Genomic DNA, 14,267 nt, shown 5'->3' on the forward strand with positions numbered 1-14,267 from the left:
ATATAAAAGCTCCCTGATCTGGTGGGTAAAATACTGCAGTTTCCAGTCTTCATGCTCACCTAACCTGCAGGCTACATCTTCATATTGATCTGACGGACTAGATAGTGGTAGTGATCTTCTCATCCAACTCTTGGCAAGAAACTGAATGCACATTTCCCAACGTGTCAAACTACAATATATTCATATAGAATAACATGTTTGAAAGGGGAAGCACTCATCTTTATGTAAACGTATGGGTTTTTAAATCCCTGAATACATTTTGCAAATATTAAGACTAGAAAGTATGGCAGAGTTGTATTTTAAGATCTTAAAATATAAAAGTAATGTCTTTGATCTGTTTAAAGTTTTGTAAATTTGAATCAAAACACACTTCATATAATTAAAATATAATTTATTATATGACATAATTTAGTTAATAAAATAGAATACAAAGTTCTCACTCAGATATCGAGGATCTCGGTCATAAACAATGATTTAACGAGTAAATACTCATAAGTACCACTTTTCAGACATTCATAGACGTGCGTCGGAGAGTTAAAACTAGCCATGATCTCTTTCCAAAATAATGTGTTAAGACGAGCTGTCGACAGATGGGGGGGCTACGTTGTCAGCCGCGCCCTCCTCGACGGTCGGTCCAAACATTTCAGTGTGTCCGTCGTTCCCGGCCGCATCCAGGGATCCGTGGAGAGCGTTTCCACAGAGCTCCGGTGGTTAAGACTGTGAAGAGAATAGCGTGGAGGGGAGGAGCCGTCGTCGGACAGATCCACTGGTCCTGGAGGAGGGAGACTGACAGTTAACACCAAAAACTTGGCCACTCAGCTGGTCTTAACACCAGTCGCCTGCCGGAAAGCATCACCCTGCATGGACCGCTGCAGAACCCACTGTGTGATGCTTTTCTCTGTCCAACTAGAATCAGCAGCTCCCTTTGAATATTTTGAACACTGGCTGAATGTAATGACCCCATTAAAGCCCTAATGTACAAGTTTAACCCAGACATCTATATAAAATACTCCAGTGCATTCCTGGAAAACTGCTTTGTGGATATTTGCATACAAAACTGGAATAATTACATAAAATACAAGAACCAGCTGAACTCAATCTTTTAAGTCGTACCGGCTGCGTTGCCCCGTTGACTGAGGGACATCAGACGTCCTGTCCCGTCTCGGCTCCTCCTCTCGCCGCCAGGCTCCGCTTCCCGTCTGTCCCCGGTGAGGGCGGAGTAGTCGTCCTGCTGGCCAAAGGGACGGCTGGAAGCTGCTCGATCCTGAGAACAAGCACACGACACGAGCACACGACTTAAAGACAAACCCTTACAGTTGGAGCTTCGTTCTCTCATTGTCGCATTGGAGCTCACAGTCCACACGCTTATCGTTTTCAGCTACACCACCTGTGGGTGTTGTGGCCGTTTGGACAGCCTCCTCCTCTCCCTGGCTGACAGCATGGGGGCTTTTTCGAGCTCCGGGGTGCGGCGCACTGGAAAGGCCTCGCCTAGGGGGTCTGAACACAACACACACACGCCGATTACAATAAATAGGGCTGAATATCCAAGTCACTCAAAACACAGTAAAATGCTTCCTTGTCCATAATGTCCTCTGCACTCATTTAGAGATAGCACTTTTTTATTTTTTAGAGGCAGAGACTACAAATCAAAGCTGAGACAGCCTGTAGTTCTTCCTCGCCTCTAACTACATCACCGTCACGTCAAATGACGGCGCTGGATGCACATTTTGCAGCTTTAACCACGTTATAGCGGTATGTGCGCACTGAGGGATTTATTGCTTCAGTCGACCACATTTAGCATCAACACCAACGGGACAGCCACATCAAAAGGTGGTGAATTATCCCTTCAAGTTGTAGAAACATTAAAAGCACTTGTTTTAGATGAAAACATAAGCATACAGATGATGATATTGTGTTAAAAAGGATCAATTTATTAACTTCCTGCCTCAAGACCACGAGCATCCTTCTGTAACAAGACTGGTGACAGTAAAGTCATGTTTGTTCCGCAGCTCAGAGTTTTCTCTGAGTGTGTTGTGAGACCGATATCCCAGACTCCAAATTATTGTCAACCTATAGGATTAGAAATGTTGCACGTCTTGTTTCAAATACTGAGAGTAAAAACGTCTTACCAATGAAAGCACTCTCTGAGTCCAGCAGAGAACCTCTGGCAGACCTCCCCATCACACTCCTCTGGAACGCAGACAACTCGTTTGAACAATTCCACTCCAATGGTTACAAAGACGGTACATCTTTGAGAGAGAATGTTTGGAGCTGAAGTGCAGCTGCTAGTCTTTTTCAACTCACCAGATAATCATTTTGCCGTGGCGGGGACAGGTCACAATAATCTGCAACACAAGGATTTAAAATCTGATCTATTTATTTTTATTACCAGAGAAATATCAAAAACCATACTAACCCATTTCAAACTGGTATCACCATGTGATCTGCATATCCTATCTGAATAAGGAGCAAAATGTTTCGTTGAGTTCCATGAAGCCAGTTTACCAGATGAGCCGGGCTTATTTCCTTTAGTCACACTCATTTTGCCATAAAGCAAATTCAACATAGTTCCCATAGTCACTGAGCTTGAACTAATGCTGGGAAACTGTTCTACAACCATACCACACTCTCAAATAGTAACCTACCTCTTCCTGCTAAAGGTACTAGCAGTAGCTAGCAAGCCTTTCCTTGCATAATGTGAATTCAAAATGAATGATGGCATTGCTTCTCTTAACTTGTGACTCCCTTCGTTTGTTGACTAGTCGGCCAGCCACGCCTAATGTGCATCTTGAGATCCAATCACCATACGGGCCGAATTGAGAAAACAGGACAGCGTATTAATAGCAGGTGTGAACACGAAAAGCAATGGATTAGATTTTATTATCCAGTAACAGATCACATGTCAATATCAAGTGTAAATGGGGCCACATAGAAGCTATATTCATCCTCAACATCGACATTGGAAACTTTATTTTAATTGGCATCAAAATCAGACCAACAATCTATAGCATGATAAAAGTGAAACACAGATTCATGTCTAAGTGAAATTACTGCAAAGTGATAAGTAGGACAAAGCTCTGACCGTCCTGGACTGTAGACCCCCGGCTGCTGAACTGAGGATCCCTGTAGTCCCGCCTCCTCCTGCTGGCCACACCCACTGCCTCCGTTTTAGGACCCCCCCTGAAGCCCAGCCTGGACTCGCCGTCTGACTCGCGGACGCGGACGCGGACGCGGACACACACACACACACACACACACACACACACACACACACACACACACACACACACACACACACACACACACACACACACACACACACACACACACACACACACACACACACACACACACTAAAGGCGCTGGTTGGCAGCAGAGCACAGTGGAGACCGTAGGTCTTGTGTGTTACCTGAGTATTTGAGCTGAAGGGAGTCGTGGATTCGCAGCAGGTTACTGGGCTCCGTGTTTCTGGAGTTGGGCCGTCGGACCGGAGCCTGGAGCCGCAGCCTGGCCATGTCGAACACGTCCACCTGGTGACGCTCCCCATGTCTGCACAAAGAAAGACAGAAAACACTGAATTGGTATCAGCCACTCAAATGGCACAGCAGAATCCTGACGCATTTATTAACCAGAAAGTCACTTATTTCTACCATTTATCCATCACATTCGGTATCTATTTGATCTGTTTGAGCGTGCTACTTAGTGATCGTGATGCGTATAATAAGCAGACATGGCGCTGGGTCAGACCTGTCACTCAGAGGAGAGTCAAACTCGTCCCAGTCGACCTGCTGCAGACGACCCTCCAGCCGCTTCTCTTCGCTGCGAAGATGCCGACGCAGCGCCGACAGCTCGCTGAACACATCACGCTGGTCACCTGGAAGGAAACGCACGCACACGCGCGCGCACACACACACACACACACACACACACACACACACACACACACACACACACACACACACACACACACACACACACACACACACAGTTTTCCTTCTTACACCAGTTCTCAGTACTGACCTTCAACTAGCAAAGAATATCACAAATATGACACATTCAGTAAATGATTGCACTGCCTGTGTTCAGTGTTCACCTGCAGCTCGGAGCTGGTTCCTACGAGCCGGGACAGGAGGGGACTGGAGACCAGACAAGGAGCGCTCCTGAAAGAGACATGAAAGATTTGAGAACAGAGACACCCAGAGGGAAAGAGGATACATCTGGGGAGGAAGTAGCTGAGAACATATCCTCTGTTATATGGAGGCAAAGCTGTGTGTGTGTGTGTGTGTGTGTGTGTGTGTGTGTGTGTGTGTGTGTGTGTGTGTGTGTGTGTGTGTGAGACTCACAAACAGGGGGGCAGTTGAATGCTGGCTGTCAACAGTGGGGGGTCTGGGGGTGTACTGGTGTAGCCCAGGTCTCTTCTGCAGGGTGGGGATCGGTGGTGAGGGCTCCCTGCACACCTAAGAACATTAAAATACGAGAATGGAAACACGGCTATAGCTTTATTATACAGCTATATTATAGAGTGATGCAAGTCATTCATCAAATATTTATATACTGGCAACACTAGCATAAATCAAGTGTTGCCAGTAACTGCAAAAAATGATTTTACCTTAATAGCACATCCTCAAAAAATAATAATAATAATCTAATGTACTTGACACTGATTGGGTTGTAGACTAGCTCTCCTGTCCTCTCACTTTTTGTGAATATTGAAAAAGTTGTCAAAACAATTTTCACTTTAAACATTTGGTCGTCCAGACTAATATTTTCTATAGCTTCCCATTTGTGGTCACTTTGAATGCCTCTACATCACAGCAGTGTGTAGTGCAGTAGAATCCGTCGGTGAACTAACCTCCTCCACCCGAGCCTGCCTCTCCCTCTCATACTGCCTCCTCAGTGCTGCCCTCTCCTCCTCCTCCGCTTCATTCTTCTTCCTCTCCAGTTCCTTCTTCCTCCGCTCGGCCAGTTGAATCAGCTCCTCGTTCTTGGCCTTTTGCTGAGAGACGGAGAAAAGAAGGAAAGGGGAGTGTAAACACAAGTGTAAACCCTAGCTATGACTTGTTTTATTTTAGCGCCTCACCTCCATCTCCTTCCGTTTCTTCCTCTCTTGCTCTTCATCAAACTCCCTCTGGATGCGAGCCCTCTGCTCCGCCAGCCTCTTCTCCTCTTTCTCCTCCTCCAGTCGGGTCCGTTCCCTCTCCTCCGCCTTTTTCAGCATTTTCTCGTCAATCTTAACGAACGCAGATTAAAGACAATGTAAAGTACATAAACAAAACACGCGGAACTTTAATTTTTTTGACAAATTTGACTTTTCCTCACATTTCCTCTCTCCCCACTTTCACTATCAATTAAAGGCATACAATGGCCAAAAATCTTTTTAAAAAAACAGCTAATGTTTCAACCTCAAACATCACGGTCTGTGTGCCGTAAATCATTTAATCAGATTTTTTTTGGGGACCCAGGGACTGGCATTATGAATAACTACCGTTTGTCTTCTAGTTGATGGTCTAGTCTGCTAATGTTGGTCACATACACATATATTATACATATTAAATTGAGACCATTTCATAACCAGTTAAAAGAACTTGCATTAACTTTAATTCAGAATTATTATTTTTTTTATCTCTATCAAGGCACGAAACAAAATGTCAGAACGGATGGTGGGCTGCCAGCAGAAGTGAGCAGAAGGCTTGACAAGCCTCCCATAAGACACAGGCAGTAGAAGTAGCACCAGTAGATGAAAGCGGTACCTGCTGTTTGAGGTAGGCTTTGTACTTGTCCTGCTCGTGGAGCTGTTGCTGGGTGGGCTGGTTGGAAAACACACTGCCTCTGGCAAACTGGGGGGTTTGGACATGGCTGAAACCTACAAAAGACAGAAATTCTACTTGAGTAGGACCAAAGCACCTTCTTTTCAAATAAAATCTGACAGCAGTAGCCGAGGACACCAGTATGTTGGTGTAAGATGGAGAACAAAGTCCAGAGTGCTAGCGTAAGTTTGAAAATTAAACATTTCTGCACATAGACATGAATGAGCTCTAGGCATTCATAGAGCTTTTGTTTTCTTTGAATTCTACAGTGCTGTGAGACTGTGTGGAAAGTGCAGGCCGCAATGCTAACAACGTTCCAACGGTCACGGCTACAACACAAAGAGAAGAAGGACGGTTACGGTACCAGAGAGCCTGTCACTAGTGTCATGGCTACTGCACTCTGCTACAGTACCAGAGACCCTCTCGATGGGGTCGGGGGGCTCTGCTCGGCGGGCCGTGGCTCTCCTCTGCCACTGCTCCGGGTTGATGTAGGCCTCCTCATTCAGTTTGTGCATCTGGTGGAGGTCAGCTGGTCCACAAGAAGAGGAGGAGATAACTTATCATTCGTGGACAAAGGAGTTTACTTATGATTAAGAAAAAAACAAATACCGTTGACGGTATTTTCAGAATCAGACACTAAACTGTGGGACATACCGATCAGGTTTCCAGTGCTGTCTCTGAGCGGGGCTCCTCCTCCACCTCGACCCCACGGCTGGTGCTTCTTCATGTCTGCCTCCAGCCGGGCCTCGTAGCGCTCCTCATCCTCCCTCTCCACACGCCTCTGTTCCTGTTGCTGCTGGATCTGTAGCACAGCATTTTGTAGCTTACATCAAAATCCTCAAATGACATCGTTATTCTCTCAACACTAAGAAATAGTATTTATCAGCAGCTAACGCTCTTCACAACAACATCTTCTCCTGCTTTGTAAGAGTACAATCATCTCCAACTGAAGCAGTGATACCTGTGTGATCAAAATAACTACATGGCTTATTAGTGAGTCACATTACTCTCATGAGCTAGCAGTACAAAAACCTCTGCATGTTTCCCACAATGCACAGAGCACAACAGGAATTGGTTCTTAAAACTCTATAAATGAGGGGCAGAATTCAGAGGCACATGTGTTGGCATCATGATGATGCACTCTGGAATATTCTAATATAGAAAAAATTACTTCAACCACATGTGGCACAAAGAATGCAAGCCTAGGGGATAAGTAGAGCGGAGAAGGAAGGAAGGACTCATGGGATTGAGGGAGCACTGGGATGTAAAGTACCAGCTGAGGAGGGAGGACATCTCATAACACGTCTACTATCTACAAATGAATGAGGATGTAAGGGGCGGACTCCACTTTCACTTTATCTCTACTAGGTCTGTTTTACCTTGTTGTAAAGCTTGCTGCTCCCTCCGCTGGAAGCTTCCTGCCAACATATCACAGACTAGGATGCAGTGAGAGTTCAGAGAAACCTGCGACCGCAGTATTTCCTACTTCATAATGTTTCCAACCAAAGAGGAGCAGAGCCACGGTGATGCTGTTCATACACAGCCATTTATTGTGAGTTTAACCCATAATGAAATACAAATGAATGTACAAAAATCCTTTACCATCTTTAACTATTGACATTCAAAAGCTTAGTCTTTAAATGAATGTTCTCTACAAATAAACATTATCCTCTGAAAATGTTAGGACATAACAGAATAGTTTGTATCTGCTATTCTAAAAAGGTGCTGCTTTGCTTCAATGCAATAATCGATTAGATTAAATCTACATCCATCAACATACTCGCACCCGAGCTCCGAGCACGCACAGAGGAGTCTACGCTCGACACGCCATTTGTTGCATTATTCTCCAAAACACCAGAGGGCGGACAAACAAAACGTACCGTGAAGAGGCAAGACGCCAACGAGTGCAACTGGAAAAACGCCGTAGAGTCAAGAATTAAATGTATGATAATAATAATAATAATAATCATAATAAAACGATTTGAATTGGCTGGCTAAACATGGAATCAGATTCCCGTTTCTTAAGCATTTAAAAACTAATTTGCCATCTTTTGTAAAATCTTCAGACTTATTAATAGTGCTTTTGTGAGTGAGCTATTTGTGAAGTTCATGCAGCGGGCGCCTTGTTACATACAACAAGCCAGAGGCACAGGACGAGGTGGAAACTTCATCCATGTGCTTGTTGGATACTGTAATTACAATGCAACCATTAGATCTACACATCTGGACTGAGCTCCTTATGTTTCAGAGGAAAAGGATAATTCCAATGCATGGTGGCAGTAGGAAGGTTTACCTACCTGTTGTTTCAAAGCCTCCCTGTAGCTCAAAACCCTGTCCTGGGTTGATCTGGATCTGTCTGAGGGGAACACCCCGACGGTGGCAGCCTCACTGCTAGGCCTGTCAGGAGAGATGCAAAATCACACTTATTATTGAAGTTTATTATTATTCTTCAAGTCCATTCTGTTAAGTTAGAGATGATAAAAGGCTGATTACAAGAGGCTGCACAATTGTCCTCATATCCTTCAGAACAATTGGTTTCATTTATTAAATGAGTTGACAGGACCATAAGATGCCTGTGAGTTGGTAAAGCAGATACATTCACTGTTAGCTGCTGAACACGTCCTGACCCCGCTTTCCAGGTCAAAGAGCTAAAAAGTGAGGGGGAGATATTTACTGTGTTGGAGGCTCAGGGAAGCTGCTGCCACTGTGCTGGCTGTGAGGGCTGTGGTTTCCAAAGTGGCTGGGCGGAGCTCCTCCTGCTGGTACATTCCAGTAGGACACGGGAGGAACAGACAAGGGGCCGTCTGGACAAAGAAATTAAAACATTAACATGTGGACGATAGCGCTGAACGTGGCATCTGTTTAGCCTTCCACCAATATGTTCACTAAGGGTGAACGTTGTTTCACTCCCTACGTTTCACAGAGGAGACCGGTGCTTACAGTAGGCCATGTTGGGGTCGAGCAGGGTTCTGGTGCCGTAGTAGTGATGGGGCTCTCCATACGGGCTCCTGTAGGCTTCACTGAGGGCTGAAGGAGGATGAGGAGGAAACAAGGGGATTCTGGAGATTCAGAGCAGAATATGAAACAATCAATGATGCTATATAACACAGTATCTCATTTGTAAATGCTGAAATGTTCTGCAGGTCTTGGTTTTCTGGCTGTATCTGGTGTTCTACATTATGTTTTATGATAAAAGCTACACAGTATGAGGTTAACTAACAAGGCCAAAGTATTTGTTTATCTTTCACAATTGAAAAAAAACAAAAACATGTCGAATGGATCATCTTTAGATGTTTAGGAAACACCGTTTTTAGGATTTGCCATTGTTGGTGGCGGAGTCCGCCATTCACATGCTGGATTTAAATTGGCTTCACACGCACAGGAGACTAAAAGGAAATGATACATTCATGCAATCTAGCGTTACCATGTCCAATTTTATGGAATTGATTTCACCCTCACTGTTCAGAATTCACTCTCCCACAGCCAAGTGTTAAATTTGAGGAAACACCAGGTGACTTTGATTGTGACACAGTCACAGGAAACGCCATGCGTTTGTCACCGAGGTTATCGCTGACTGAAATCTTGAGGATTACAACTCGCGTGAAGTTAAAATTCAAGGGATACCTGGGAGTGTCCGTGGCTCTGGGGAAGGAGGGGCCAGCAGGCTGGCTGTTGGGCGACAGGCTCAGGGTGGAGCTGTACTCCAGCAGAGGGGACTGGAAGGCCACGTGGGGCTGCTCGGGAGGAGGAAGAGGAGTCTCTCTGACTCGCACACCCATCTTCACGTGATTAGGGAAGCCTCTGGATGAGGTCTCACTCTCTCCTGTTGCTGAAGGCTCCAAGACCTGATGAGTTTCTCTTCGGCACCGTCCAAACTGTCTGATTCGGTACGGCTGATTTATGGAATCAGACAGAATTGAGAGATTGATGTATATGGCATGTATTCATATTCCCCTTTTAGTTTTATTTTCTGTGTGAGCTTTCTTTTTTTGCCACCATTTGGTGATGGGAATTAACATTATACTACTGCACTCAAGAGTTTGCTATGAACTGAGACACAACCATCATTCACAGATTATGTTGTTACAGATGTAGCTGGAGGGTCAAACCCGTAAAATGGTCAGTGATTTGTATTCGCCCACTGTGACCTCAAAAGTAACCAACAATCCTCTTTACACAGACTTAATGAGAGTCGGTTGTCGTTGGGACTACTGACCTGTTTCTCAGGATCGTTGGCTCCCGTTGCAGCGACTTTCAGCTCCAAATCTTTCTCCCTGCAACAAGGACACGCATGAGCAAGCAGAGGACTGGGGCTCTCCTCAGGAACACTTTGAGAAGACTCAAGTGTTGCCAGGATGGTAGCTCCACATATCTTATAATGGACATTATACATGATGGTCAAACAAAAAGGACAATAGCTGGTACTGCTAGAAAATAAGTAAGAAAGTAGGATGTATCTACATGCGTGTCATCTACCTGCCTTACATACACGTTATATATATATATATATATATATATATATATATATATATATATATATATATATATATATATATATATATATATATATATATATATATATATATATATATATATACACATACATACATACATACATACATACATACATACACACACACACACACACACACACACACACACACACACACACACACACACACACACACACACACACACACACACACACCTCTTCTTGTTCTTGTGCTGTTCAGCTATCTGCTCCTGCAGCTCCCGTCTGTAGCGCTCCTTCCTCCTCTGTAAGGCGTCCTCTGTATCGGCTGCTCCTGAAAACACAGCATGCCAATTTAAAAAAAAATAATGAAATAGCAGTTTAATCTTCAAAATTCTTCACTAAACAATAACTGATAAGAACTGTCCTATCAGAACAACACATCTTCAAATTGACTTTTAGCAGTCATTTATAATAAGTAAGAACACTGGAGTTGCAAAACACAAAAAAAAGTCCTTTAACCTATTTTGAGGCCAGTGGCAAACTCCACATCCTCATTGCTGTTCAGTGCTCCTGACCCCCTGCCTCCTAGATGCTCCCTCTTCTCCCTGGGAAAAGCAAAACAAAAAGAAATGATAAGGACAAACAAGTGTCTGCTTTTTTTTTTTTTTTATCATGCTCTTAACATACATGAATATACGTACCTGCCATCTGTCTTATTGGATCGTCTCTTCTCATAACTGGCCTCGACCCCTATATGCCTGCGCCTTCTTCCTTCCACCAGTTCCAGCTCCTTAAAGTATTCCTCCTCCGAGTCAGAGTCAGAGTCAGAGTCCCGGTCCAGAGGCTTCCCCAGCCTGTCACAGTGCCTGGGAAGTACTGACGCCTGCTCCTCATCCGCCTCAGGGCAGAGGGTCATAAGCTCAGCGAGACGCAAAGCCCTGTGCAGTCCCCTGCTGTCCTCTGTGAGAGTGGCTGCATCCCTCCGGGAGGGCGGTCGCTGTTTGGGAAGAACACCAGTCTGGCTTTCAAGCAGGTGTTGCTGATGGAAACATGATTGTAAAAGGGAATGTTTGATTAAAAAGTAGCAAATGTCAAGTTGGGTCATCAAGACTGAAATTTATTTTGTTTAGCTATTAATTTAACCATTTATTAATTACTTTGGACTAATATTTATTTAGACTATTTATGCATTACTGTCAGCCATGTATGCATTATTTTGAGCAATTATTTTAATCCTTTATGCGTTACTTTTGGCTATTATTTCAGCTATTTATGCCTTATTTTTAGGTATTATTTCAGCCATTTACGCAATAATTTTGGCCAACCATTTCAACTTCTCTGCTTGCTATGTAACTGGTTTTTACTCTGTGACTAAAATGTTATGGTTGTTACAGCTGACGAATGTATTTTTGTCATCAAATTGCAATTTCTATTTATTTGAATGAGTTGAGCTGCTTTACTAACTTTGCATGTATTCATTGAAAACAAACTGCTGAAGTACCCTCTGGGGTACAGCTACCCCTGGTTAGGAACAATGTTTACATAGTATCTTAAGTGCATTTTGTATATTCTTGGAAACAATCTTGTATTGAATCTGAATCCATAAAGAATGAGGGGGAGTTAGCACAAGGTTTCTGTATCACTCATTCCTTTCAAATGACTGCTCTCTGATAGATTTTGGCAGGCATCCAGCAATACTGAGGAATTATTTTCCTTCGTTCAACAAGGTGGCTGATAAAAACAGTAAACGGTTCTTAATTAAATTTGTGATCTATCAGCAAGTCACTCAGGTTAGTAAAATCATAATTACCCTGTTCGGTCAAAGATATGATCTGGAAATCAACTGACATCATTAAGTCGTTAAGAGACATTTACCTTGATGGATCTCCTATTATTGAGGCGATTTAACGGTCCAGGCTCTGCATGGCCAAAGTGTTTTTTCTGGAACATAAAATGTTGCCAACATGATTCCAACATTGTGACTTTTACACTTCCCTGGATCACAGCTTATGTCTGTGTTTCAGCTCTCATACGACTCATGTTTCTTACGGACCTCTGGGGTAGTGATAGCTACCTTACAGTACAATTAAGCCCAATGTAAAACTAGAACTAAACAAAGCCTGAGCTGAGCTTCAAGCTCGCCTGCTACGGCCAAACACAAGAGTAAACAGCCAAGTCTGACAGTCACCTGAGCCATGTAGCGCCTGTAGTCCATACGGAGTTCATGCTGCAACCTCTGTTTCTTCCGCTCGTACTCCACACCGAGTGGTAGACCCACGATGCAACTCTCCTCTGGCGAGACACATGCATCAATATTTAATAGAGACGTGAGGAGAAGGGTTTTGTGTCAAAACAAGACAACTCATCCACCCTGACAAACATTGCTGACATCACAAGACACAACATGGTGTAGGTTTAATGATAGACTTCAGGTATTTAGTCAGCTTTGTAAAAAGAATCATCAAGAGTTTAGCGGGGGAACTGTACCTTTCTCCTGTGCTATAGGCTTGGGAGGGATGTTCTCCTTGGCAGTGGACTCATAGGCTCTGTGGGGTTTTGCCTATCAGTCAAAAGTAGAACATCATGCATTCAAAGAAACCCACAACAGGACCACTGCTAAGGGGATATCCCCGTGCTCTGGTCATATATTTACATTTCACTCAATACTTTCTATCAGGTACTATTAAAAACGTTTGCATGCCATTCATGTTGGCGTGCACGAAAACCATGTTTACTTTAAGTTCACTTTTATCATATAATGTCCATCACTGGATTCACCTGGAGGGGGGGGTTAAACAAAAGCTCATGCAGCAGAATTTGACTAAATGAATGTATGAATAAGAAGTGGATATCAATCTGCAACCCCGACCTGGTTCTGAACCAGTTCACAACCTGACAGCCATCATTCCAACACACCTGTATTTCCATGTACGGAGGGTCGTGTTCCAATCGGGCTTTATCCTCGGCCATTCTCGCCTTCCGCTCCCTGATGAAGTTCTCCAGCTCGTCATCCATCTCCTTGGGGCAAAGTCATAAAACACAACTGAGAACACATGTCATGCTTGGCATAATTTAAGAGCAACATTTTAAGAACATTTAAAAAGTGTAAAATGGTAAAAGACTCAAGGCTGCACATTTTAAACTTGAATTGGCTAGTTAATAACGAATACCTAATAGTACAACCAAAGACTGCAGGTGATTTCACTAATGTCTTCCTCCTCTCTCTAATTAGCTGGTGCTAATCAATTCAATCACCAGAAAGCTGGAAAGATAATTAATCATTTTGTACTTTTGAGGCACTTTGCAGTTTACTTTAGAGGTGCATTATATGATGAATCCATGAAAGGTCAGTCTTGTCTTGGGTCCCATTATGTATTTTGTTTTAAGTAATCAAAATAATGGTCATATGCTTCGATGATCTCAAATAGGAAATTAACTACAACCCTTCGACCTAAACGCTGTGTAGGGCCGGACGAGTCGGTCAAGTCGGTAACGTTACTGTTTCTTTAATTTCCCGTTGTCAGGCAACCACAATGAGCAAGATAGCGTCACTTTTGCCTACCGATAGCATTAACCCGCTCAACAGTATTAGCTTAGCGGCTATCATAACAAGTATTGTTGATATCAAAATAATATGTTAAACACGTTGTATGGGATAATGGTTGTTTAGTCAGTTTAAAGGAATCTATATCTTACTTAAATTAGCTTATTAGCTTTAACTTAAGGTAAGGCAAATCCAAAGTAAAGCCAAACACACAGAAATGAGGAAAGCTAACATTAGCTAACTAAATACTAGCTCCTCGTCCAGCTAGCGTTAGCTTTCTAAGGTAACCAGTGTAGCCTATTATACTCGTTTACTGTGAACAAGGCCTACCATTGAGCGATGTTAAAATATGACGTTACCGGATAAGGCAATGTTTGCTAGCCTTCAAATGTTAGTGGTGCCTTGGTCGTCCAGTATCACTAGCAAGTTTAAGTTATATATC

At 43.5% G+C, this 14,267-nt stretch overlaps 1 protein-coding gene across 4 annotated transcripts; it reads right to left on the bottom strand.

Moving 5' to 3' along the window:
• Positions 1-374: 374 nt before the first annotated feature.
• LOC137875184 (centrosome and spindle pole-associated protein 1-like) lies at positions 375-14,258 on the bottom strand. 4 transcript variants are annotated; one of them, XM_068714210.1, is made up of 29 exons: positions 14,185-14,258; positions 13,198-13,299; positions 12,769-12,841; positions 12,470-12,573; positions 12,157-12,222; positions 10,983-11,320; positions 10,801-10,886; positions 10,516-10,612; positions 10,024-10,081; positions 9,432-9,700; positions 8,748-8,866; positions 8,482-8,611; positions 8,105-8,204; positions 7,187-7,225; positions 6,462-6,609; positions 6,172-6,336; positions 5,751-5,863; positions 5,081-5,230; positions 4,853-4,996; positions 4,344-4,457; positions 4,094-4,160; positions 3,748-3,874; positions 3,410-3,549; positions 3,083-3,205; positions 2,305-2,345; positions 2,130-2,190; positions 1,388-1,497; positions 1,114-1,264; positions 375-772 (listed from the first exon to the last, which is right to left on the bottom strand). In XM_068714210.1, the coding sequence occupies exons 2-29, from the start codon at positions 13,294-13,296 to the stop codon at positions 600-602; spliced, it is 3,405 nt and encodes a 1,134-aa protein (XP_068570311.1). In that variant the 5' UTR covers positions 13,297-13,299; positions 14,185-14,258; the 3' UTR covers positions 375-599. The 4 variants fall into 4 exon arrangements, with proteins under 4 accessions (XP_068570311.1, XP_068570313.1, XP_068570310.1 ...); XM_068714212.1 differs by having other exon boundaries at positions 6,220-6,336; positions 14,156-14,239; XM_068714209.1 differs by having other exon boundaries at positions 14,156-14,239.
• Between the last annotated feature and the right edge of the window lie 9 nt (positions 14,259-14,267).

The sequence above is a fragment of the Cebidichthys violaceus genome, unplaced genomic scaffold (genome assembly GCF_023349555.1).
Source record: "Cebidichthys violaceus isolate CVI_PGR_0920_01 unplaced genomic scaffold, fCebVio1.0.p SCAF_2, whole genome shotgun sequence".
NCBI classification, from domain to species: Eukaryota; Metazoa; Chordata; class Actinopteri; order Perciformes; family Stichaeidae; genus Cebidichthys; species Cebidichthys violaceus.

Excerpts from the sequence above, each read along its gene's own strand:
- LOC137875184 (XM_068714209.1), bottom strand. Across the intron at positions 6,610-7,186 it reads GCAGCAAGCTTTACAACAAG|ATCCAGCAGCAACAGGAACA; the intron begins GTAAAACAGACC and ends GCTGTGCTACAG. Across the intron at positions 5,231-5,750 it reads AAGCCTACCTCAAACAGCAG|ATTGACGAGAAAATGCTGAA; the intron begins GTACCGCTTTCA and ends GCGTTCGTTAAG.